The sequence below is a fragment of the Boleophthalmus pectinirostris genome, unplaced genomic scaffold (assembly GCF_026225935.1).
Source record: "Boleophthalmus pectinirostris isolate CB_2022bp ecotype Guang Dong unplaced genomic scaffold, ASM2622593v1 HiC_scaffold_1, whole genome shotgun sequence".
Taxonomy (NCBI): Eukaryota; Metazoa; Chordata; class Actinopteri; order Gobiiformes; family Gobiidae; genus Boleophthalmus; species Boleophthalmus pectinirostris.
The window spans coordinates 26680068-26707908 of record NW_026570970.1 but is presented as its reverse complement, the minus strand read 5'-3'; the positions used below and the strand labels follow the sequence as shown (position 1 = coordinate 26707908).

General features: G+C 36.8%; 1 protein-coding gene across 2 annotated transcripts in view; it reads right to left on the bottom strand.

Moving 5' to 3' along the window:
- Positions 1–795: 795 nt before the first annotated feature.
- Positions 796–27841, bottom strand: part of stxbp5l (syntaxin binding protein 5L) — a 195434-nt gene continuing 168388 nt past the window's right edge. For both annotated transcript variants that reach the window (XM_055150169.1, XM_020920397.2), the window contains 7 exons: positions 18691–18867; positions 8046–8285; positions 5006–5369; positions 3269–3434; positions 2371–2482; positions 1630–1850; positions 796–837 (listed from right to left, as the gene is read on the bottom strand). In XM_055150169.1, coding sequence (XP_055006144.1) covers positions 796–837; positions 1630–1850; positions 2371–2482; positions 3269–3434; positions 5006–5369; positions 8046–8285; positions 18691–18867 — 1322 coding nt within the window. The remainder of the gene's footprint in view (positions 838–1629; positions 1851–2370; positions 2483–3268; positions 3435–5005; positions 5370–8045; positions 8286–18690; positions 18868–27841) is intronic.

The window sequence follows — 27841 nt, the reverse complement described above, 5'->3', positions numbered from 1 at the left end:
TTTTATTTTAGCAGCAGCCAAAACTTGAAATTAACTGTGAAATCTGTGCCAAGTGTTAATAATACAATTGATTTGTGGTTGCACTGTGCAGCTTTCATTCATAAGAACATAGTAAAACATTAGTGCATGTAAAGCTAACTATGTGCACTATACTGTGTCAAGTAATAGAAGCTAAGAAAAATATAAATAAGAAACAAACGAGAAGATTTAAAAAAGGGAACAGAACAGAAGATTTGGCTTAATAGCAATGCGGGTATACGTTTCCCTTTTTATATATAGTTTTTTGTCAGTATTTCAAAAAATATAAAGTTTTCATAGTTTCTGTAGTTGGCTTACATTATTAAATAAAACTTCTGTATTTTCTATCTCCAGTTAAAGAAGCATGCTGCTTTTAATATGGCAGTTGGATATTTTAATAGTCATCCATTTTGTTTCATGCATTTCTTGTTGGTTACGTTTTGAGTATCTACACAGTGAGGTCCATAAACCCAAACACTCTCTCTCACACAGTTCATTCACTCATAGGACAGACTTTTCGTATATTCATAAGTCTTTTTCTTCAGTGTACCGGATGCAGCCTCCCTCAGTCCCTCTGACCGCATGTCTAGACAAGGAGCCAAGCCTGCTCTTGTCCTCCTGGTTCAATGAGACAGTGTAGTACATGGCCAGTTCAGAAGTCGTAAAAGACAAAGTCACCCGTGAGTAGTCTGTCTTTTAAGTACGTCCTCTCTGCTGAAGAGTGCAGCCTCCTGTCCCGGTGCCAAACCTGCAGTCCAAGGGCAGCACTTTCCTGCATCAGAACTGGTACCACTTCTTGTCCTTGTATTTTAGCATTATCTGAAATCGGAGGAAAAATGCATTCGATTTATGTAGTGATTTTTGGACATATCATATCCATCTATCAGGTTTCCAGTAGAGCATATTCAAGTGTACATCAATAAATGAAGCTGCTTATAAATGGTTGAATCTACGTTTCTGGGCTTAGGGGTGTCAAAATTATTTGATTGATCAATAACTGTGAGTAAGGAATAAAAATAAGCAACATTTTATGTACAATACTACTAGCACTCAAAATGTTAATTTGTTATATATAAATACATGCAGCTGACAAATATATGTGTTACAATGGTAGTGAGAAATATAGTGAGTTAAAACCAGTTATTTATATTAGTTGATTGATAAATGATTCAATTATTATAGTTATTAAAAAGTTGTGTTATCTAAAACAATCTACTGATGACTGCAGTAATGAGATTGTAAGAAAGATCAGTTTGATTAGTGATTGCACCATTGCATCATCTCTGTATGCTCTCATAAATATTGACTAGTGTATGGTAGAAATCAGAAGCAGAAGAAATACTGACAAGAGGCTAAAGTTATTTAAAATAAAATAGTAGCATAGCTGCATTCAAAGGGATGGAGAAGTAATCACATCTTTCAAATGTTCTAATCTCAACAGCTCCAGATATTTAGGTTAAAAACATAAATGTAAAACATATTCTAAAATGTATGGGTTTGTTGTAAGGCTTCTGGACATATTATTTACTTACTATCAGATATTGCAATAAGATTGTATTTATTTAATTATTTTTACCACAATAGTGCATCCTAACATGCCAGTATCAGTACCTCATGCGCGTGTTTGGAGAAGGATTCTGCACTGGTCATCATCAGAGCCGTCCTCTCCTCCAGCTCTCCCAGCCTCTGTCCTCTCTCGTCCAGAGCGATCCTGGCGCGGGCCAGGTCTCCCACCACTCCGCTGGCTGCCACCTTCATGCCCTCCATTCCCCCCTGCCCTGGGATGTGCTGTGCCAGGCTACGAGAGGCTTTCCCTGCTGCTGCCTCACCAACTGACAACGCAAGCAAGGTCAGGGTATAAAAAACACACACATACAATATCAATGTATCACGATTTTAGTTAGCTTCAGTTGTGGAAAAATAGCTATCCATGAAATTTCTAAAAAGGGTTGATCAGTAGACATAGTTAAATTTAAAGTACTGGCCATGAATAGCACCGTTCTACATATTCAAAGCTTGTAAAATCTGGTACATTATTCATTCACTTCTCAGTCACACTCAGAAAAGGTACATTGAAGAGTGACTTGCTCATGGCATATGCATTTGTAGGCATTAAATCTCCTAAACATGAACATTTCTCCCCGTTAAAGCAATTACCTGCAGGTAGTAATTACAGCAGAGACAATTATCATACATGTAAACACAATACACCTCATGCTAAATTTGGGGTCATTTGCAGTGTTTACAGTAGTAGTATTTCTCAATAGGTAAAATAATGTTGAAATCAAGTAATACTCCCATTCCTGAACATTTAGTTAGACATGGTAAAGAAAAATACGTAGATGGACGCACATAGTTCTTCTCTGTCGAAGGTATTTGTGTTTCCTCCAAAAAAGCCCTTTAGAAAGCCTCTGTTCTGTGCCTCAGGTGTCTCTATCGGCGTGAAAAGCTCCCCCAGCATCTCCTGCAGAGGCGAACATTACCATTAAACATACGCACAGTCATTACATTCTCAGCACTGTGATACCTCAGCCCCTGCTGCACTATACCATTATGCTTTTTCTGAACTTGTTTTGACTAGTTTCAGGCAGGTGGCACTAGAGTAGCATCAGGTACGTATGGATACAGTTGTATTAATCTGGCATTAAATTGTTTTGACAGTTTTAGATGGCTGGGAATTATTTCAGGAACATTCCCAATATGCTATATTTTGATGGTACATTTGGATGGTAATTTTTTATATTAAGTTTTTTTTTTTTTTGTTACGTTTGACTAGATCTGACTAATGACTAATAACTAAAACATATTTTTGGAAATGTGAATACACTCTGTCCCCAAAAAGTTGGAATACAACAATTTGTAATAATAAATTGATTAAATACGGCAATCTGGTAATAGAAGAATCTGGATTACTGTTAGGAATTTGTAACAAAAAGTGGTTTTGCCAACTGAATGAGAATGCAATATTAGGACAACCTCCATTTTTACTACAGTAGAGCAAAAAGTAAGAACATAAAAGGAAATATCCAAAGAAAAATCTGTGTTCACCCGGTCATGTATATTTTTGAAAAGTTTCCTCAAAATCTACCTCAAAATCTACATTTTGCATCAAATTCTACAGGATTATAAGGATTATAGATGTGTAATGCAATCTGTAACCCAAGAAATAGCACCAAACGCATTACCATTATGTAGTTCATGTGCTTTTATAGAGCATAATACATGCGAGTACCTCCGCATACCAGCCTACCTGCAGGTTGTCACACATCTCCTGGCTGTATGTAATTCTCTGTATCTCGGTCGGGGAGCTGAGGTACAGAGCCTGCCCCCCGTTGGTGAAGCAAAACGTTCTGGCAATGCGCATGTCCGTCAGAGGTAAGTAATTGACATCCATCAGTGGTCTGAGGCTTGGCAAACTGACAGTGAAGAAAGGAGGAAGAAAAAGTCACCAACATACATTATCAGTACATATTTAAGTAATTGTGTAAATTAATTTGTGATCATTCTAATATAAAAAGGACATAATGTATTAAACACATAAAGCAACACTGTGTATATTTCTGGAGGTGGCACATCTCCTGCATGATCCCATTGGAAAGAAAAAGTTAAATCCATATTTCACAACGTTCCCTATAAAGCTAGATATGTTGACACACTATGAAAGATTATCCAAAGGAACAACATTTCCATGGAAACACACCAAATAAGAGTTAAGTTTGTGGAGATGCAAGCCAGATCTTTTTTTTTAAGTTTAAGCAATAAAAATCATTGAAAAGAAACAAACATGATTTTCTATTATTCTATATTTTGGATAGGTTATGCAACAGAGCTTTCAGTAAAGGTATAAACTATGGTAATAATTAACATGATACCAGGAATAGTGCTAATATTTTCATATCTATACTCCATATCTATAAGTTGAAGTATTTTGTCTACTACTGAACTACTGAATAGCCAATATAAAATCTGATTTACTGTGGCACACTTCAGCAATTCTGTGATCTGTAATTTTGCAAAACGTTTTATCATTTATTTAGCACAAAACCTTTAACTTTATTTATTAATGGTTGATTTGAGTGCAAACATCCCCTTGACAAAATAACTCTGCCTCCTCAAAGAAAATGCTAATAATTTAAATGTTTTTCTTTTTTTCCTTCAGTTCAGTTAAAACAATCTATTTGGAAGCAATGAAAGCTCAAGAAAAACTAACTAATATTTAATTGCGAAGGCAAGATTTTAAACTCTGCTTTTAATGAGTTTTTGGGAACATAATTAAATGTTTATTATGATCTAATTAAAATTGTGGAATTAGCCAAAACAAAAACAGAATTATCTCAATATATAGTCTGGAAATATTCAGTAATGCTGTATAATGTTAATCAGATTGTTTTCAGGTCATCCTAAAGGTTAGCAGTGAAAACTACAATTTAGTGAATGATTGTAAGGATTTGAAAGTCCTTTATACTGGACATCGTAGTCATGGCATTATCTATAATATACCTCTATTCATTTTTGACCAAGAAGTTGGTATATTTCTCTAACTGTGATATTTTACTTATTTACTTAACTGAACTAATTTTTATTATTTTTTTTATTTTTACTACTGTGTCCAAGGAAAAGGGACTAGCTGCAGCTGATGGGGAGTGTAGAGCTCCATTAGCTTCAGTTCCAGCGGGGTTTAATACTCAATTAGCGACCCCTAATCCAAATCTTGACCTTTACCAACTTTACAATGTAGCTATGGTAAATTTGATTTCATTTCATTTTTTGGCATTGGATGTGACATAGTGGAGCTCCTCGATGTACAAATGTCACCAAACCTCCACTCCAGTGGGACTGTCTGAAGTTATTTTCCTTGGCAGCAAATGTCCTAAGCTACATAGTGAAGGTGATTTGTGCTAAGGTTTTCCAACATAATAACATGGCCCAAAGCTCAAAAAAGTCAATATAGCATTGAAAGAACTGTTAAAACAACCTAAGTGTGTACCTGAGCATCATGACGTGCCCGTTGGCACAGAAGCAGGCGAGGCACACACTGTTACAGACAGACACGATGTCCGCTCGGAGCACGAATGACGACTCTGTGATGTTATGGACGAAGAGGCAGGACTGGGTGGGCATCAGGAACACTTTGGCCTGTCTTTCGGAGCAGACCACAGCCAGGTGCCCCTCTCCGCAGGCGTCCTGAGAGGAGGAGGGCGAGAAGTGGACGAGCTTACGTCTCCGCGGCCTGTCGGGGTCTTCTGGTGCGTTCAAGTCCCTCCAGACTTCGTACGGGCTCTGAATGAGAGTTCCCATGCAGTCCAGAAATCCGAAGCGCAACACTGAGCCCTTTAGCATTAGCACTGCTCCTAAAAATATAAAAACAAATGCAATCAATGAAATATAAAACTGCACCAGGGGCGAAAGATTTTTATTAAAGTTGTTTGTTTTTTGTTTGACTTTTTTCCCCATGAGTGCAGCTCAGCAACCTATGCCAGCTTTCCTCTACCTAAGTGGCACATATTTTCTTTTACCATCAATTAAATATTTATGCATTTCACTTTGCTCCCTTACTCTATTTTTAACACAGTTTTGCAGAGTAAGAAGTCTGTGCTGGAAAAGGATCCAAGCATATAGGAAATCCCAGCACGTTATCTTACAGTAATATGGGGAAATTTGGCAAAACATGGGCTAGTCCCTGTCTTCTTAAATCTATGTTTGCTCCAGCTTTATTATAGCTTTAATCAGGGTAGGTTGACAGTTACAAAAATGTTTATCTTGATATGTTTTCAGTAATTCAGGTGACGATTTTCAGACAGTACTTTGATACTCCATTAGAAAAGTTATAGAACACGTTTGTAAATATTGTGGATGGGGTTCAAGTATATCCAAAAAAACAATTCAGATGTTCCAATATGTCTTCCTCCCTTATCCAGGTTTGCTTCGAGTTTGAGTCCAGATTAGTCCTGATCTAGTTTGGTTCTGTTCAAGTCCTGGTTTAGTCCTGGTTTAGTCTAGTCTAGTTTAGTTAGCTCTTTAAGGCTTGAACTAGCAGCTTTCGGGGTTAGTGGACGAGGAAATGAGCTAGTGTTGTTTATAATCAAACAGAAAGTAAATGCAGAGTTAAGGTAAAGTGCAGTTCAAAGAATCAGTTGACCATCAGGCTGTTTTGTTATTACACAGAGCAGCCAATTTGACTTGTAGATCAAAGTGCATGGCCCAGTTTTTAATATTTTACCTCTCTGTTTTCATAACTCTTTGAAGTATCCACTTGTAATGATACCAAGCTGATCTGCTTTCAAACCCACATAAAGTAGCACTTTCATCTCAGTTCCACTTGAAAGTTTGACACGCAACACTCACTATGTAACCCATATTAGAAAATGCAATGTTGAGGCAATACAAGGCTTTTGAAATAATAGCAGGAAATTGGAGGAATTAAGCTACAAAACAGTTGGGGCAGCTCTTAAAAGCTTTGGTCTATTCTATCCAAAGAAGCATCGGATCACATTTATTCAAATTAGACAGACAGGAAAGTTTAAACGGATTTGCTATTTGGATCTTTGTTGTTTTTTGTTGTTTTGAGGATCAGAGGAAATATTAAACCAAAAATCCTACTGTTTGGGGTAAAAATAATATGAAGTAATCCTATCTGAACTCTCTAATACTTTGAAAAAATAAGTTGGATTGATTTTTCAGTGATAGAAACATCTGACCTTTCACAGAAGTTTGATTCACTTTTAATTAAAAAGTTCAATTTGTCCTTGGAGAAAACTGTGTTCTGCACAGTGATTTTATTTCATGTCACATCAGAATCTGAAAACAGAAAGTCCAAATAAATACTTGTGGCAAAGAAGCAACTAAACTAATCATTTTATACACTTACTGATCCCCAGTGGCTGAAATGAGTGTCTTAGATCCCAAGCTGGATCCAAATTATGATTCAGAGGAATATTATATTTCTTAGATACATTTTGTTATATTTATAGATTTGTATAGATTTTTTATTGTCCAGTGTCAGCACCAGTAAGAAACAATTTGGCTATATAAAGAAAACCCATATCAAACCATCATAACAGGAAGAACTAGGCCTGTTACAATAATTACAATATCGACTTATTGTTCAATATATGAAAGCTAGAACAATATATTTAGGGGCTCAGTAGAGAAATAGTAAGGAGATTTCTGCTATTTTTATGTAATACAGTAAGGTTTGAGCTGTAGAGGGATGAAAAAATAAAAAATTCCTGGACAATTTATTAGTTCTTTGTGCTATTTATTTGTTGTGGCTCATGCTTTTTAATGATACTGTATTTAAAATGGTTTACTAGAATTACTCTGTTTTATTATTTATTTATTGTGTCAGTGGCAGAAGTTAGTTTCAATATTATTGTTTATTGTAATATTCCTATGTAGCAATATCAGTGCTTCAAAATGTGTTCATGTGGCAGGCCGAGAAAGAATGTTTATATAAACAATAAGAAATTTAACCAGACTACTATTAGTTTTTTTATCTGGCAAGCGAGAACTACAGACTTTAACAAAACTTTACAAAGATGAGTGGATCTGGAGCCATATCCTCTCTCCCACATTTCAAAGGGCAAAACTTCAAAATTAGAGAGATGCATACTACAGAACGTCAAAAACAAACATGGCTGTTTACACGTAGAAAAAGAGAAAAAACATATAGGACTGACAGACAGCATGGATTTTCTCTGACTCAACATTCGAAGCACCAAACTATTATTTATCTCAGGTAAAAGAAGTGATATATTTTGTTCTGAATGTTAACAAGAATTTTCAAGAGGAGATGTCTTCCACATTTAAGAGGCATGTACTAAAAATTAACAGCCGTGGTTGGATAGTCTCAAGTTTGGATGGAGTTTTTCATGCTCTATTGTCCAATTCTAGACCCTTCTAGATTTGAACAGAATGTAGAAGCTACTGGCTGGTCAGGACACCAAGATGCATTATGTTTATTTGTATGAAAAAAAACATAACAGATGTACAGTAAATATTATTATTATAACTAAAAATGAACTGACCACTTGGCCCCATAGTGACAGACTCCTCCATGCGCTCCTCCTGGTCTGTGGGGACGGACATGGGGATGAGAAGAACCACGCCCAGACTGGTGCCCACCCACAGACATGGCGTGGGCAGCAGGTCATTCTTTCTGGCGTACGATTCCCCAAACTGCAGCGTGGTGATGGCCTCTTTGGTGTCACGGTCGATACTGGACACACTGGAGCTGCGCGAGCGGCTGAAGGAATTCTCACGAGATTCTGTTTTTTTTGGGAAATAAACAAAAACACAACAAGCACAGGACAGGCAGATGCATCAACAGGGAGGCAGTGCATGGGAACTCAAAGTGAAAATATGGTAAATAATAAATAAAACTTATGAAGTATGGAATAAATTAAAGGGGGGCTATGTAAAGTTTTAGGTGGAGGATCTGAAACCTTCTAGTGCCCAGAAAGGTCTACAAAATGGCATATAAAACTGAAATGAAAGTTTAATGCCATATTGTGGAACATTTCAGGCAAAGCAGCAACATTTTCATGAGATAAGCAGTTGGCAGATCCTCCACCAGAAAAGTCACACAGTGCACCTTTAATTAGAAGGAACAAAAACATACTTGTGAAGACAAGAGAGCTAATGAAGTAGTGAAACATAAAGTAATGTAAAATGTCTTAGAATAAAACATAATAGATCCTAAAGCAGTGACTGATGGTAGAAAGTTAATTTATTTCAGTATTTAATTGTGCAAAAGAATCCTATTTCAAGCCTTTATCCATGTGACTGTCATGAAAATAATAGATTTATTTTATTTTCATCCAGCTGCAATTTATCACCAAAACTGAACCTTTGAACAAATTAGATTAAAATCCCCAATTTCATAATAATGACTTTTGCTTGTTAAAATACAAGCTTTTGCACTGTTACTGTAATCATTTGAACACATTTTTTATAGATTTACTGAAACAAACGAACTTTTGCATATTTTCTTTTCACATAAAACTGTGATAGCACTACTGCATGTGACAGGAGGTGACAGAATAGAAATCCCATTGAATAAAAGCACGTGAAAGCAGTCAATGAAGCTAGTCACGCATTCTCCCATTCACAAACTCCTATCTCCTTAAAAATACACATATTTTATAAATGTTCATAATTATATCTACACCCATCAAACCCATTCACTTCTCCATTGTGGACCAAAAGCCTTCGTCATCAAAGTATATTTCTGTACCACATTTTTGAATTATTTAGAGTGAGGCGATGTGCTTTATGTAATAAGTGCAGATGGGTGCAAAGCATGCGTACACATTTTGGACTTGAAGAGATTGTTGAATTTTTCAGTAAGCATCGGTTTATGAAGAAGGCATGGGCTGTATGCAGTGGTGATGAAAGATGTTCTCTACCAGCGTTAAAGGGATTCTACCTCTACTGCCAAAGCCCCTCTAAGGCAGACAGACCACAGGACGGACAAATGTACTGAATCATCCGATTTCCCTGTGTTGCTAAAGAACATATTTCTAACTGTTGTTCCCATCACAGTATAATCACGTCATGAGTATGCACCAAAAGAACATACTTAATTAAATTAAATTGTGGGAGTAAGAGTTTAGCCAATAAGATTTAAGCTTTATATTAAGTTCTTTAGAGTTAAAGGTTAGCAGATTTAATCTTATGATTTTGATTCTAGTTTGGCATTGTGTATCATAGCCACACAATTGCAATAAGCATCACAATTGAGCTGAGCAGTTGGAAATGCCCCAATCCTATAAATATTCAGTATAGGCATTACAATTGTTATTTAGTTATGTATTAATAACTTTTATTATTTATTAATTGATTCATATAAAATCTTTTGAGCATTACGCCACATGGTGCTTACCTTAATGTGCAGAAACAGAAATTTTGACCCTATATAAACACATTCTGTTACCTTTTTTAGATTCAGTCACTTTATGTTGTAACTACTGTATGTCTAGTTAATAATTTTGAATTTTGGAAGATCAATTTAAAATATGAATTCAACATAAAATAAAAATGAATCCATGAAAAAAAAATGACATAATATATTTAAACAGGGTCAATATTTTGTGATTTTGTAACAACAATGCAACACAGAGAGACCAGAGCTTCCTGCACAGTACCAGAGGATGTGTCTTGGCCGCAGCCCTGTCCTTACCTCTCTCACTCCAGCAGTACGGGGTGGAGGTTGTGGTGGTGTGGTGCTCGTCATGGGAGTACATAGTGACTCCATGTAACTGCTGTAGCATTGCCCTCCTGGAGGCGTAACCTACAGTACGAGTATGTGTGTCCCAAACATGAAATGCCAAGCAAAACACACAAAAACCCGCAACCCAGACAGACAAGAGAGGCCAGAACCGCCCCAAACGAACGAGACGCACAAATGAACAGCAGAGAGGGAAGAAAGAGTGTCAAGAGCTTTACGACAATTATACAAAGTTATAGTCCAAAAAGCATCTAGGCTTATTTATGCTTGTCACAACAATGAACACTGCAGGGAAGGCCCCAATTATAAGCAACTAGTCTAGAGCACATGCTGTTTCAAATACAACACTTCTACAAAATTGTTACTCTTAACATCTGAACATTGGCTGACTGTTGAATAAAACCTTATTTTAGAAAGAAAGTTGACCTTAGAAGTAAAACAAAATAGGTATGATTGTTTCAGGGTTACTAGTTTGGAGTAGGTTTATCTTTATTTGAAGGGACAATGTAAGAAAAGCATACAAGTTCTGCATCAGACTATAGCAAATCCAGTAACCTTTTGGAGTCCCTGAATTGAAGGAATACATTTAAAGTTGTGTAGTACTGTTTGTTGACACTATACTGAATAAGAATAACACATTGCAATAAATGTTTTTCTTTTTCAGCTAGATAAATTCAAAACACAACACAAAAACACAACACATTTGTACTGCATTTGACTAATGTGCTGTTAATATATAGTAAAATAAAATATCCCCTACTACTAGTCTACGTTACAGTTGTGTATACACCCAGTGTGACGCAGGTTAAAGTTTGCTGACTAATGAGCAAAACTCACTAGTGCTATAAGAGGAACGAGGAACAACAGGGACCCCAAAGGTCCCTTAGACCAGGGACCCTTAGACCTAGAACAAGACCTGGACCCCAGACCAGTCCCTGTGAGAGGTGTTACAGGAAGAGTGAACATCCCAGACAGTGAGGGACAAAGTGTTACATTCACACCACAACAGTCTGTCAGGACAAGGACAAACTCATGACAATACTATTTTGTTATACCAGAAGTTTGGACACACCTTCCTATTCAATGCTTTTTCTTTATGTTTACTGCTTTACACAATGTAAATGCCTACCGAAGACATGGAATATATGAAGCAAGAGGTTTGGAATTATGTGTCAAAGAAAAAAAGTTAAGCAACTCTAGATATTCAGATATTCAAAACATAAATATACATTTGAAAGGAGCCATAATTTGCTTTGCTGACAGCACCGCAAACCCCTTTCTCTCATTGAGTAAGGAAGTAAGGAAGTCACGTGAAATGGTTTTCACCTCACAGGTGTGCAAAGCAAATGGTAGCTATTTTAAAGAATCCAAAGTCTAAAAAAAAGTGTTATTGAGTTATTCATACTTTTTGTTTACTGTATTGCATATGTGTTCACTCATAGTTTTGATGCCTTCAGTGAGAATCTACAATGTAAATAGTTATTAAAAAAAACAAACAAACAAATAAACAAACATTAAATTAAAAAGTGTGTTCAAACATTTGACTTGTAGTGCAAGTGTTTCAATACAAGACTATTTCTAATCTAATTCTAATTTATCTGCATTGGATAATGGAGAAGTAGCTTCTTCTTTATAACAAAAACAGTAAGACAAAAAAAAGCACTTTTCTTAAAACCTTTTTAGTCAGTTTTGACAAAAAGTTTAACTAGTTGCTCCAAAACTTTTTTTTTTTTTTTTATAAAATACTTCTCACCTAAATTCATTATGTACACATGACACTCGCACCATTTCACATCAAACTAAAACTACAGCTCTGCTATATATTGTGTTGACTTTTCACAGACAGACTTCTCCTGAGACGCTGTGGGACATCTCAATATTTACTGTACACAGGCTAACTGACAGGTGCGCCCCTGCCTCGTCCCTCCCCTGTCTCTGCCTGGTGAGAGTGCCTCATTAGCATTGGCCACACTGCACATTGGCTGTTGACCTTTAATTATTCCCGTGATCCTGCTGGCTGCTCACTGTGCTAACTTCACTGACGAGATAAACAAGTGGGCTGTACAGGCTCATTTCACACAAACAGGTATACAGTGTCATTAAAGGTTCACACTGTGCATTTTAGAGTACGGAGTTAAACCAAATTAATGTCAACAATCATTAAGTAAACACATTAAAAAACATCAGTTAATGTATTGTAGTCTATATTTGTAATAAAGTTGGAAACCAAAATTTGATGAACAAAAGCCTTCTCATTATTTTGATATTTGAACGGTTTTTAAAGCAACATTGCCTAAATTTCTGCATGATTTCAGGGAAAGAAAGTTAAAACCATACATCGAAAAATTCTCCATATATAGATCGATAGGATTTATGCCATATTGTGAACATTTCCATGGAGACAAGCAGTTCCAGGAGATACGAGCCTGCATGTAAGGATACATGTTGTTCTGTTTTTCAGTGCAATAAAAATATCCAAAGTAAAAAACATGAAAAATAGCTAAAACGTTAAATGGTGGGGCATTAAATAATGAAACTAATATTATATGTTTTCAGCTGAGTTGGGTATAGTCCAAGCATCTGTGTGTCGGTGACCTATAGCAATTTAAGATTTTAGGCTATATACAGGTCTTCATTTTACTAATCACAATCACAGTAATGAGAAAAATCACAATACTATTTTTTTTTCTAAATTCCTACTAGCCCTACTTCACAGTGACCTTCTTCTCATCATATCATGTAAAAGTTTGGACACATTTCCTCCCTGGGGCAAAAACGTTAAAGTTACACCTCTCCACTTTAGGAGCAGAGGGACAGTATCAACCCTAGACTTTAGAAGCTTTTCAGACAGATATCCTTAAATCTCCAATAGACTTGCCTGACTCTGCGGACTGCCAGCTACTCGACACCACTGTAGCAACAGCTATAATGGTGTCAAAAGATCACTCTGAGCTTTAGCTAGCACATACGCCAACACTGTCCAACGACAAGCTAAAGACAGTGCAGCCGGAGACATGGTGTTGTCATTAAGGTGGACTCCAGTACAGAGACAGTACATCCATCTCTGTCTCTACATGACAGAGAGAATTATGGGTCATTTAAAAGGTCAAACTGCTGGCCGTGCTCAGACCTGATATGGATTTACACTGATGGAGTCCATCAGCGGGGATACTATACCATTATTACTGCTTCAAGAAATTACTACTGATGAGACTACTTATTCTGTGACTACAAAGAAAGTTTTGTACAATTTGTAGAATGTACTTAATTATTTTTACAGTACAGTACAATAACTAAAGCTACAACTACTGCTAATAAAACTATATAACAAAAACTAGTACTTCTACTCCTGCAAGTATTTCTAATGCAATATTACTGCAACTGCAACTACAAGGCTACAATTACTACAACTAGACTAGTACTAAACTACTACTACATCACTATTACTCTACTACTACTACTGCTATTCTAAGAAAATAACAATCACCTCTACTTAATAGTTTCGTTATTTAACTGGAAGCTCACGTCAGTCACGAATAAGGACATAAGTGATAAACCTGCAAAGATCAAAACTATAACAGGACAAAAACCTTAATCAAAAAAGTGGCTTTTAGCGATGGTGACTCAATACTCTAAAGGCTTACGTGGACTAGTGCAAGTACTGAGACTAGAATGTTAAAAAACAACCTACATAACTCACAAAATGTTCTGAAAAACACATTGTCAATGGCAAAGTACTATTTGTACCTAAGCTGATGACCTCAACTGGTGGTAAAAGTAAAGTAAAAGACAAAACCGTCAAGTTAAGATTACTGAATTAGATATACTGACTTACTGAGTTTAATCGTTTTTACATTCTACACATACACATTGAATGACCTTTTTATTTCCAACTAAATAAGTAAATTTTTAAAAACATCATTACCCCTTTATATATTTTTGTTACCAGTAATGAATAAAGTGTTCTCCTAGGGATAACAAAGGCCTACGTCTTGAGCAGGACTACAAGAAGAGGGACTATAAATTATCCAAACAGTAATTTCATAATTTAAACTTTATGTTAGAAAACTGTGTAAAACAAATTCTAAGCATTTGTTTGGCTGATTATACAACTGTGTTCAAGGCCACTGGTAAAACATAAGTTTATGCTAATTCTCTCTCTCTCTCTCTTACTCTCTCTCTCATTCTCTCTTCCTTTCTATTTCATTTTCCCTCTCCCTTTTTCTCGCTCTCCCTCTGCCCTGGGTCACTGTGGTATAATGAGTCTGATGAAGATGGCACTATGTGGATCTATAATTGCAGAGTTATCAGAGAAAGGGGTCAGTGAAGGATCAATAGACTTTTGCTCCTTTTTCTGTTTGGCAAAATTACATAGGAAGCTGTTGGCCTCTGACCGCTGTGTTGCCAAAGCACTGATTAACTATATTATAGGCCTCAAATACATACTTTGAAACATTTTCCAATGGATATTAAAATAACAATAAATCAGAATGTAATTTAGTAAGCAGCTACTACACTGCAATGTTTTACAGTATTTTTCCATTTTCCTTTTCAGTATAGTAGAAAATGCATTGATCTAAATAGCAAATATTTAAAGGCAACATCTTTATTGTTTGTTTGTTTTTTACTTCAAATTTAGTAGACTATGGAAAGCTATAATGATAGGAAGCAAGCTATCACTGAAGTTATTTATGGATAGTCAAAAAATTGGCCTATATTATTTAGAGGAGACACACAATGCAAAATCAACTTAAGAGCTAAGACCTGTTTCTCAAAGATCAATATTGCGATTTCAAAATGTCCAAAATAAAGATTAGTGACTGTCATTGATTATAAGTATAAAGCAGACAAAAGGATTACATGCCTTCTTCAAGTAATCCCTAAAATCTAAAAATCTATCTCTTTCAGCCTTTTCCCAGCACCTGTCCTTTAGGTGCGATGGTTTGTAGGGTGCTGAGGGTGACATTTTGGGGCCAGTCGGCGCTAGACTCCTAAAGAGAGGATCAGACTGTCGTGAGCTGACCACGGCTCAATGTTACTGAGTCAGTCACGAATCACAGCTCAACTGAGAGACCTGCAATGACAGGCACAAATACAGGAAGAGTTGTTGCAAATACAGACTTTTAATGATAAATCAGCATCCCTCTAAAGCTTATGTGCAGTGGAAGAAAGGACCAAGACTACGTAACCTAACAAATTTTATTAGACTTATTCAACAATGGTGCAAGCTTGACTGCAAAACTAAGCTGATGTGGTTTGTAACTGTCTGTTGTTGTTCAAGATTTAAAAAAAAAAGATCACAGAAGCTTAACCTATAATATATGAATTGTTTATGTGATATAAGATTTTAAAAGTAATAATGTATGGAATTAGTTTTTTGACAGTATTTTTTTTCTGAGAAGAGTAGCTGTCAGTTTGATGAGAATCTAAATAAATAAACAAATATTTGTAAGTGAATATATATTGCACATTTTAATAGTGCAATTGTGCATTTCAACAACTGTACTTTCAATTGTACATTAAAAAAAATCACATTTAAGCCTATTCTGCCCACCAGGTCAGTCACTATTCACTATGGTGTCAAATAAAGTCTAAAGGGCCAAAAAGGAAAAGCAATATCATTCTCTGAAATTGGAAGAATAAAAATTTGCTGAAATTATGTGGTTACGAATAACTAGTTACACGTTTGATGCAGAAATGAATAAGTAATGAGAAATAAGTAAACAGGCATTATGCTTTACAGGGAAGAGGTTGCTAGCAAAATGAGATAATAATGAATTAAGGAAACTACATTAAAACACTATTCAAACAACATTGAACACTTTAAGTAGCAGGCAGAAAATTTCAATAACGTGTAATGAAGTTTATGTAAAACGACTTTGAGATACAAGGTTTGTGCTGAAGTCAGTCGAACACTTAACCAGCAAATTAGAGAAAGCTGTTATTTTCCTCTTCAACCAATTTCATAATCCTAATAGGCCCTACTTTGGAGAGCATAATAATAATTGTGTAAATTACCTTAATAACCTAATGTGAAAGGGCCAGGGTAGAGAGATGATGAGTTGGATTAAAATGACAAAAGTCTATTTTCACTAATCTTTACTAATATTAAAGCTACCTTATCCAGACTGTTCTAGTTTTATGGGTCATCCTCTTTGTCCAAAGTCGGCACTCCTCGTCCTTCATTTTCTCTGCTCACAAAATGGCCATGACTTGAGTGGCACTTTAAAACCTCAAAGTGAAAATCTGTCTAGTTCCAGTAGTATTTCACTGTGGCAGTCTTCACTTTATGCAAATGTGAAAGGGGAGAGATAGGAGAACATGACAGGGAAATAGCAGAGACAGGCTAAGTGCTCATACATACGATAAATGCTGCACCCATATAAAGGCAATTTCTTGCCACTTCAGTGTTCAATGTCAATATTGAAAATAGCACTTTCTATAGCTGTTTTAAATGACTGCTATTCTGCCTCATGTTGACAAAGATAGTACAGACACTTTTGTAATCTATGAGAGGGTGTAGTCCTTTGTTCATCCAGGAGTGATTCAATGTAGAGAAGGTTTCATCAGTACTCATCTGGACTGTTTTTGCGATCAAGACGTTTCGGCTCCTATCCAGAAGCCATTTTCAGTTGATTGTACTGGCCTGAATTCCCAGTGCTTCTAGCCAGTACCATCAATAAATGGCTTCTGGCTGGGAGCCGAAACCTCTTGATACAGATTACTACTAAACTTTCTCTATATTGTAATCTATATCTATCAACAAAGACCTTTATCAAAACAGATGACAGCTGGTAAATAATATGGCAAATATATGCAAGGCAAAGAATATAGGACTTTTTTTGGACTTGATTCAGTTAATCATTTGGATCAGCATCCTGGGATACAGTTTGTGTAGTTTAAGGGACAAAGCATTAACCTTTTAAAGGTGCACAATGTGACTTTTCTGGTGGGAAATTTCACCACCTACTTGTGCCATGGAGATGTTATTGTTTTTCCTGGAATATTCCACAGTATTAAACTTGTCTATATTATTCCATTACAGATGTTTGATCACAAAAATAACTCTTAAAACATGTATTTGTACAATGAACAGGGTCCACACACATTTGAACTGAGAAAGATGTTAAATCAATATGGTGAAATATTCCAGGAAACAATAATAATATCCCCATGGAGACAGGTTACAAGAAAATTTACATGGTACATCTTTAACTCTAGAATCTAGAGTTTAAAGAATTTTTGGTTATCTTTCTCACTGCCTTGGTAGTGGTCTGCAGAATCAATAAGAATCAGTAGAATCACTAAACTCTAATCTGAGGTGAGATCTATTTGATTTTATTTGTGAATGATCTGTGACCAACGAGCTCCTTCTTTTCACATGCATTACTGAAATAAACAAATCTGATATCAAGTGAATGGGGACCACACTGGTATTAGACCGTATAGAAAATACAGAGATATTATTCTGGATTTGCCAGGCAGGAAAACTATAAAACACAAAGACAAATTACACACTAAATCACATCGGACACACACTCCCACACAGATCATGGATGTGACACTTGGGAGGGTCAGATTGTAGATGGCAGGGTTCAAGTTGTGAAAAAGGTAATTTAATGAAAGAGCAAAAATGTCAAAACTGTCAATGGGAAATGTCAGGAAGCCATATAGAGCAAATCAGACTTAAAGATACGCTTTGTTCAAACTGAAAGCACCTGTTGGACTTGACAAATGAAATCCAAAAGAATAGGAAGTATGTTTTGAATGTAAATAGCTTAATCATTTGGGCTTCTGTTAAAATGTCTGGTGAAGATCCTTAAAGAAAGAGAAAACAAGTGCACACAGGATTACATGATTACACATCAAACCATATGTGTGCGCTGAAAGAAAACTCATGTTAAATAAACAGAATAAAGAAAGATAAGAAAGTCATTGCACCAACCGTAAGGCCCGATATGGTTAAAACAAGCACAAACACAATGCAAGGAGCATGTCTTGCATTCTACAGTCAGGCAAAAGATTAGTCATTTATATCCAAGATGGATGCTAATGCAAGTTGCAGTGTGGGGAATTTGTGGTCTTATAATATATAAAATTATATAAAATATAATTTTACTAATTTCTATTGTCAATTATAATGGTTAAGTAGAGCTTATATTAAAAAACACAGTATAGTAAAATATACTACAAGTATTTAAAACGTTATATCTGTTCGACAACAATGTGATGTAAATACATAAATATAAATGAAAACAGATTCTGATAATATTTCACTTTTATCTTATATGTTGTTTCTGAATGTTGCAGGCTGCTAACATGCATTAGCATGTGCTTGCCTGTGTTTTGGGTGTAACAAGTCTTAATCCACTTACCCCGCGGGGAGAGGATGCATGCACTTGTTAGGAGGGTAGGGATGTTAGAGGGAGGGGACAAGCACACACCTTCAGTGTGGGACACAGGCAAAGAGATCTCCATGCAAGCAGCAGACTGGGCCTTTCGGAAGGGCGGTCGGCCAGGGCCTCTGCGGGCGAGCCTCCCCTCCGGAGCCACAGGGACGCGGGGCTTCCCCGCCGAACAGGGCTGGGAGGTGGGGCTCGTGCAATGTCCATTCACATGATCTGCAACAACGGCAAAGCATTAGCAAACAGGAGGAGAGAGGAGAAATGAAACTTATTCAGACAGCTCCTCCTAATGCTACGATATCCAACCTCAGCACCTTCAGCTTTAAACAAAGATCTGCAGATCAGCAGAGGCCGATATTACGTTTGTCAAGGAAACTGCATCTGAGTCATTTAGCTGTGAGGCTGGATATAGAGACAGCATCAGGAGCAAATCAATGAGGTTTATCATTGTTAACAGTTTGATGGTGGTAAAGGGAGGGGACAGAGTGACAGGTCTGGTGCATCAGCAGAAGTTAAATATGGAACAAGGAGAAAGATGCTGGAAACAGCGATGTTTGTGGCAGATGCCCTTTCAGATTTACACACTTCTTTTATCTCCAGTTGGTTTGGTCTGTATATTTTGTTCATCGAAGCAATACTTCAGATTACAAATCAAATTGCCATGGAATCTTGTGATATGATAAATTATTGACATGCAAGTTGTCCTTTGATTTTTCTGTTTTGGGCCATTTTGTTTCACATGTATTATTGTTATGAAAAACAGGCTGTCAAGTGTACAGGGATGGTGTGAGTGCAAAATAATTAGTTTAGATCAGATCCCTTTTTCTTCTAAATGAGAGACACAAAGCTCTGTGCAGAGCAATGCACCACAGTTTACACAGCTGTAATTAACTGCTTCTTGTGACGGCTCTCTCAGTCTGTGAGGACAGTAAACATGCCCGGCCTGAGTCAGCGTCATATCAAGAGCTATTGTTTGTTTGGGTAAAAACACAAATTATTTTCAACAATGGAAAACCTCAGAGAGCAACACTTGCCCTTTGTCACAGCGGCGTGGGCTGCACTGGAGCAGGACAGGAAATACAGAGTGAAGGCCTCATGGTGACATGATAAATGTTTAGTTATTCAAACTTGAAAAAGAGATATTTTGTTCTCTATCTCACAAACCCACTGGCTAGACACACATACATTAAGAATATCCAGATTAAACTCACAGATGTACTCTACTATACTATATCTCTTTATGCGTAAACCAGTACTGGTGATCTTTGCAGATCAAATTACCAAACTAAAAAAATAAAAATAAATAAATAAATATATATAAAAATCTGTCAAATTACAAGTTATAACCCACACTGCTTACTGTATGTGTAGTCCCTAAAACAGTAAACGTTTACTCAAACATCATTGACCAAAACAAATCACTTCAAGTCAAAATGCAGTAAAACCAGGCATTGTGTGTTAGAAAACAGACAGCATGTTGAAAAGCAAAGGGAAACCTGTGATTCAGAGTTCATGTGGTTATGTGGAGAGGCATGATGGGTTCTGCCTGATGTGAATGGTCAAAGATGGTCCAGTTATGATGAAAAGTAGCATACAACCCGATCACTTTAGAGCAAAGCTGTTATGAAGGAAAAGTTGTGGGCCCAATCATGATAAAGCAGAAAGGTCTCAGGTTTAAAGAATGACCATGAGTAAAATCACCTTTAGAAACACTTGCAAAATGTAGAAGAACAGAGAGACAACAGTGAAATCAAACACACTTCAGGCCAGTGGAGTCATGTGCTGCAGAAGAGAGAGTGACCACAACTGAACAGAGGAAGTTTGAAGGAAAACAAAATAGAAAGGAAAGAAAGATAAAAGCCTGACAAAAGCATAAAATAATAAGGCAAAGGAAAACTGCTGGCTTTGGCCTACCGTACCAAGATCAGTCTTAAGATCTGTGGGCAGACTTAACTTTCTGCCGGGTCCCTTTACTGAAACAAAAGCATAGGAAACAAAGCACCAGTTAATCCTTTCAAAACAAAAGGATGAAATAATAGAAAATATGCAAACATAAGAAGGGATGAAGCAAACCAAACCAAAGCAAATCACTGAAGTGAACAGAATCAGGACATGCACATGACAGGCACAGCTCCACACATGCTCTGCACTGTCCCAGGCCTAAAGCAGAGCCAGGGGCAGGAGCACTGGGGTTAAAAGGCAAACTGAGGGTAAGTACTGGGGCTGCAGGCCTGGGGGTCCCACATGAAACACAAATAAATATGACACCACTGGGTGTCAATAAAATCAGAGGGAAACAAAAGAACAGGTTAAAACATTTTGCAAGCATTTTGCAGAGGACTGCAAAGGTTAAAGTTAAGATGAATCAGAGGAGAGGAGGTCAAATCTGTCATTTGTGTTGTGTCTGAAATAATGAACGAGGATGAACTCTGCTTAATGACCACTGAACGTGATACTACTGTGATTTGTATGCTCGTACTTGGTACTTCTGCTACTTCTTTCCTTGAAAGAGTGTACATCGAAGGCATGTTCCTTTAAATAAAACTGGTTTAGATGGTTCCTCTTGATTTTAATGAAATATATTTGTCAGTGGCATAGTGTGAGATGGTATATTATCAGCAAACAGAACCATGTGGGGCTGCATGTACCATTACAGTAGGCCAGTACATTTATTGTTATACATCTTGCACTATAGTTATTAGAACTTTAATTACAAACCATATAAAACTTATTTAACTTAGCTGCTTTTGTATCTGCCTTTTTTATGATCTCAGAATCTTACCATGTACCTTAGTCCCTCAGTGTTTCCTTCACGATTGTTGCTGCTAAAGTTTGATTACAGTAGTCTGAGCTTTTAGGTCCCATAGTATTTTTCTTCTTTTTATTATAATAGATTATAGATCTTAAAGTAATTCCAAGTCTGTGGAAGAAACACTGTTTTATTCCAGGAGCCAGAAAACTACAGTCTAGAAGTTACCACAGTGATAGCACAAAGCAAGCTGAAGTCTTATCTATCAGCACAGCAGCTGGCTACACAGTGGGCACCATGCGGTTATTAGACAAGACAGTGATGAATGTTAGCCAAGAGGACAACAAGATGACACTGTGTAGTTAGTGACAAACAGGAGGACACAGCCAGAGACACAGTTAGCCTCTCATATCAGAAGCATGTTGACTGTAAGACTAGTAACAATGAAAACCTGCACAGTACACAGACTAGAGACAGGAGGAGGAGAAAGACAAGCTCTCTCCCTCTGTCCAGAGCTCCTGCCTCACACTGAAGCTAAATGATGGATGATCCCAGGCCCAGCTCCGATCTGGCCTCTGCAGCGGGACAGAGAGACAATGCAACGCCAGCAGCCCACCACACACACAAGCACAGGAGACCACCACAGCTAACCCCTGTCAGCTCTGTACACTGCAAGCAACCAAGATGTGAGTCTGCTGTCAACATTTATGCCACTAAACTGTGTATTTCAATATGCTGTATGTTACAGCAGATAGGGCAAAGCATATTCTATGTATGTGCAGTGGTTCCATAATGTTACAGTGAAGTATTAGTTCTATAGAGGGATTATCAGACTACATCACTTTGCACGCTACTGCGCATGTCTCCTTCAGAAAGAGCCGCTGTCCTGTCTGGTATCATGTCAGTGTCTTGTAGGATTTCAGCATATTTTAGGCTTTCCCAGGGGCAGGGCTAGGTGTGTTGATAAGTTATGAGTGGATGTCCAACTACTGAAACTAGAGCCATTTCTTCTAGTCATTTACGCCCTCACTTGCATTTAACGCATACGAGCCATTAAGATGCATTCCACTAACTAATGTTAATTTAGCATCATATCTTGTTTTATCACTGTTTCAGTGTGCTGACAACAGCACTAGGTAGTGTTGCAACTTCTGCACAGACAGCGGCGCTTTCTGCACTCAGGCTGCATGCGCAACCACTGTATTGATAAACAAATAATCCGTCTATAGGTTGTAGAATAGGTTTGTATGTTAGCTCTAGCTTTGAATGCCATGTAAGTACAATGATAAAAGTGGTTAATTGCCTTTTAAAAATATTTTAATACTCACTATATATTTATTTTATATATGTCCATGAGTTATGACATAAGTAGATATTTTTCTTATATCAATATATAGTTAAGGTTAAAAAGTTTTTTGTTTGTTTTGGCTCTCAATAATGAGATATCATGTAGTTTGGCAAAAAGGTGTCTTGTGGTTTTGTTTCAACAGAAAAAACTAAAACAGTATTTCCCAAAATATTGCGCTGGGAGTCAAAGAAATACAGAACAAATGTTAGTTATAACAATGTGTTCATTGACATAGAAATTATATTTTCTAATCAAAACATTATCTCTTTTGAATAGGAAAAGTTTTCAGGGAGTCAAGAAGATGTCATGTTGTCATGTGACCCACAAATTGCAGGAGATGCCTATTCTCAACTAGAGCTAACACACACAGCCTACTATATATCTGCCATTATGTCATAGTACTTTACTGTTATAGACAGTGTTGCTCACAGTGTGGTAGCATACTAGCATGCACAGTGCATGAGTGAGGCTCTCCTCTCACTCCTCTGTATGAATTATGCATCAAAACCAACAGGCAGATGTCTATGTCTTTGGTAGGGGTCTCAGTCCTCCCCTCTTCTTACCATTGTCCAGTAAGTAAAAGACTGGACTGTGGTGGCTGGCTCTCAGACTGGCCACAGGCTCGGGCAGGACGCGGGGGTCATTGTGGAGGGAGCTGGGGTAATGAACTGGAACCCAACAAAACACAGACAAACTGTTCAGGCCCACAGGGGAGACACATGCAGCTGGACTGGGGAGAGTGGAAAGTAACTGGAAAGAAAAAACAGGGTTAAAATAGAGGAAGAGATTTTTTATTGTAATTTTTAATATAAATTTTATAAACGACTATTAGGACACATTCAGTAATGTTTAGATCCAATATCTCTGATGATCAAGACAATTGATGCAATGTCAAATGGCTGCAACCAAGCTTATATGTCCCTACTTTTTTTGAAATTTTGACAACCACTACCACTACTACTATTACTACTGCAGTCACAGTTCCAGACAATGAATAATGCTTAGAAAAATTTAAACCAATGATTCCAATGAGTCCTAACTTATTTAAATTTACTAGATTGCAACAAAAATACTTACGTACTTGAAGTCACTATTTCAGAAACAAATTAGGATGCAATCAGTAAGCTATTACCAGTAATATTGTTGTTCATTAAAAAAATCTTTGACTACATCACCAACTACTATACCACACAATAGCACTTGTCATATTTTTTTCTCTTTGAATTTTTACTTGCTTCAACAATGTCTCAATTACATTTTTATTTGATTGTTCCTAGTGTAAGTTCTACCACAGTGACCAATACAATCACAGATTTTTGTATCACAAAATAACAGTAATTTCCCTGGCAGCAGTGTTACGACGTGCCTTTTGCTGAAGCGTGGCAGGAGTCCACTCTACAGTAACACCTAAAATAGACACTTCTTCCTGCAGTTTTCCCACTTAAGAGAGCCTTAGTACATCAGATCCATTACACCACACGTCAAACACAAAGTGAAGCTGAAATACCAATTGTGCAATAAAAGTAAATGGGAGCACAGACAGAGAGAAGATCTGGTTCCCTCTTCAGCCCTCTAAGATGAGTTAGAGCCGGAAAAGTTTGGTAAAATAATCCACTTCAAACAAATTTACTCAAACTCTTCGGAGAAACTAGACTGGAACTTTTTTCAGTTAAATCAGTGTGACTTAATGTTGAATCAACGTCTTAAAGTTTATTGAACAAATACCAAAGCTCATTTTGAATGCTATTAAAGTACTTTAGTTTCATGTATATATTTTAAGTGACTTCAATGGTTGTATGTGTCAAAAACTCATAAACTTGTTCTTTTTTTGTAGTAATAGCTTTACACTGGAGGAGCACACAAGGTTAGAACATGAAATTCCATTCAATTCCATCCAATACGTTGGTATCATTATGGCATACACATCTTTACACCAGTCTTACTCTTACTTGGTATTAGAAACACGTCACTGGTATCACCCATATCACTAAGGCTGTGTTCACACTTGCACACACAGACTACATAAAAATTCAGACTAAACTGTGACTAAACCCAGAACTAAATCTGGACTACACCAGGACTAAGCCATGACAACACAAGGACTAAACCAGTACTAAACCAACTCTAGAGCAGAACCTAAACAGGTCTACACTAGGACTTAACCAGGCTTAAACTGAACAACAAGAAAAAGTATGGACACACCCTATATTTTATACTTACTTATTCAGATTTGCCACTAGACAAGTATGCTAGAATAAATTTGATACCTTTTTCTTTACATAATAGATTATAAAGACTAGAGTCTCACTGCATCAGCAGTGGATGCATTATCAAAACAAAAAACCTGGTATGACCCAAGATGGGCAAAATTACAATAGCATTTCCTCCAAAATATTTCTTTCTCTCTTTTGAACTAATTAGATCTTTCTAGTTGGCAGCAGCATTGGCAGGTGGCAGTTCAAACTCTCCTTTGTAAACCTGCGCCCATCTCTGCTTTGGTGACATGCCCTGAGCTATATTTATCCCACTGGGTCAGACAGGTATAGCCCTCCTTGGCATGTCCTTGCGTTAGTCAATCTGCAGTCACACAGAGAGCAACCCCCAACCTCCAAAACAACAGACCTATGGGTGCTAAACAGACAAGCCAACCCAGTGGACAAGGCAGCAAGACCAATTACCAGACCTCTAATGACCGCAGAAATCTGGGAAAACAGGTAAAAATAAGTGTAAAGAAAAGGTGAGAGGGATGAAGCTATAGTTACTGACACACTGCGGGAATTGGGAAGACTGGTTCTCTTAATAAGCTGTCCACTACGTCTATATGGTTCATGAGAGGCCCGGTGTGGCACATAGCAACAAGCTAACAATATCTCTAATGGCCAAAGAGAAGGGTGAAAAGTGAACTCTGCACCTTTGGCAATATATAGTGTCAGCTATGGGACAAAAATGTAGATCTTGCCTATTTGTGTTAATTGAGGTATGCAGGATAATGTGGTCAAGCTTGGAAACAACTTGGTGCAATATTTTGGTTTCATCTCCATTATGTATATACTTATTGCAAATATTTTGCAAGATTCTTAAATTTACACAAATTGCTATCAACATAATTTGACAGTATATTAAAACTTGCTGTCTATGCAGTGCTGATCTACACAAGAGAAATATGTATTTGAAGACGAAGGCCCTGTCTCACTGCAGGATTCAAGAAACTGAGAGGAGAGAAGGGGCATGGACATTCTTATTATACTCAGAACATAATGCACCATCTAAAATAATTAAAACTTGTACAGTCCAAATGACCAGTCTGACTCCACCCTTACTTGTCCATCTAAAACATATTCATTTATATTATATTAGACATCATTCGAATCTCTTAAAGTGACCTAGGCCTTTTATTAGAGCTTGTCAAGCTGGCTCTGTCCCTGTGGTTTTCCTTCATCTCTCTCATTCAGCCTCTCCATTTCTTTCTTTGCCTCTGTGTCTCCAATTAGTAAATGACAGGAACGTAATGGGACGAAATGACCATGACCCAGCCACATAACAAAGCTTTCTGCAGCGACAGCAAAGAACAAGTCGTCCTGCTTTTACCATTATGTCTCTGTGCTCTTGCGATGGCAAATGTTCAAAAAGAATAACTCTCCATCACTTAACAATCAAACAAGGAGGAGCATTAGGAGGGGACAGTACGCAAAAAACAACACTATTCAACTGTGCTTTGGTAGAAAAGGCAGGGCAGGCTCGCTCACAAACTTTTCAGGTACACTCCAACCTAACAATATCTGCCTTTCAAAGTAGTATTATCTTGTCCAACTCTAGTCAAACTACTGAACTAAGTGTACCTACTTATTTGTATCAAAAAGAACTAGGAGTACACCAACAACAGTCCAAATCAAGACTACACCTGGACACTACAAAAGAATAAGACTAAACCAGCACTAGACTAGATTTAATAACCAGTACTAAACCCAATCAAAACAAATACTCAAGTGAATCTATGGAGTATTTTAAATTTGAAAGCTTTTGTTTCATGAGTGTCCCCTACACCTCAAACTGAAAAACCTTGGTGTAGACAAGTCCTCAGACATATAATATCCTCAAAGCGTTGAGGGTCTTTACACACTAAATCCTTCTATAAATGTCTGACCTTAAGACCAACAATTTATTAAAAAAGGATTGCTGCTAATGTTGATGTGGCAATGAGATGTGCAGTACTGAAGTACTGAATAAAAAGGTTAGCACAAATCCAGTGGAAAAAAGAAAAGGCATGTTTATGAGCATTAAACAAATAGCTTCAACTCTGACCAAAAGACACTTAGATTTTTGCTAAAACACATTTCACTAATTATGGACTGTGTTTATGACATCTGGTCTTGTTTGTCCCTTGCTGGATTATGAAACCAGGTTTATCTGCACAAATACATCAAAGTTCTACATAATTTGCTCTCAAACTTTTCAAAACCTGTGCAATTTTAGATTTCACATTGCCGTTGTGATCAATAAAGTATTACTCTTTCTCTTTAGAGGCTCTGAATATCAGTACTACGGACCCAGGACTATATTATGCCCAAACCCAAACTAAAACCTTGAATGCATAGAATACTTAGATTAATACAAAATTACAAACTCACCTGGAAACCATTGTCTTGGGATCTATAATCTGAACTACAATTTTTCATACTATGCCTATATATATATATATATATATATATATATATATATATATATATATATATATATATATATATATATATATATATATATATATATATATATATATATATATATATATTTGTACTATTGTGAAACAACTATAACAGAAAGTCGGATAAAAAGATACTTCTCATTTACATATTAACAACAGGAAATATCCACTATCTCTTTCAGAACATGGAGTCCAGGTTTTCTCAGCTCTTTTGGCACAGTCTCCAACTATAAAATTTTAAGCAGCTACAGATGTTAGGCATGCTCCCTTTCTCCCCAAACAAAATATACTGTAACTTCTTCACTAGAAAAATAAGTAACATTGGTTCACAGTTTGTACAAATATGTGTGATTATGTACTAAATGAATTGATATAAGAATTTTTTGTGTTT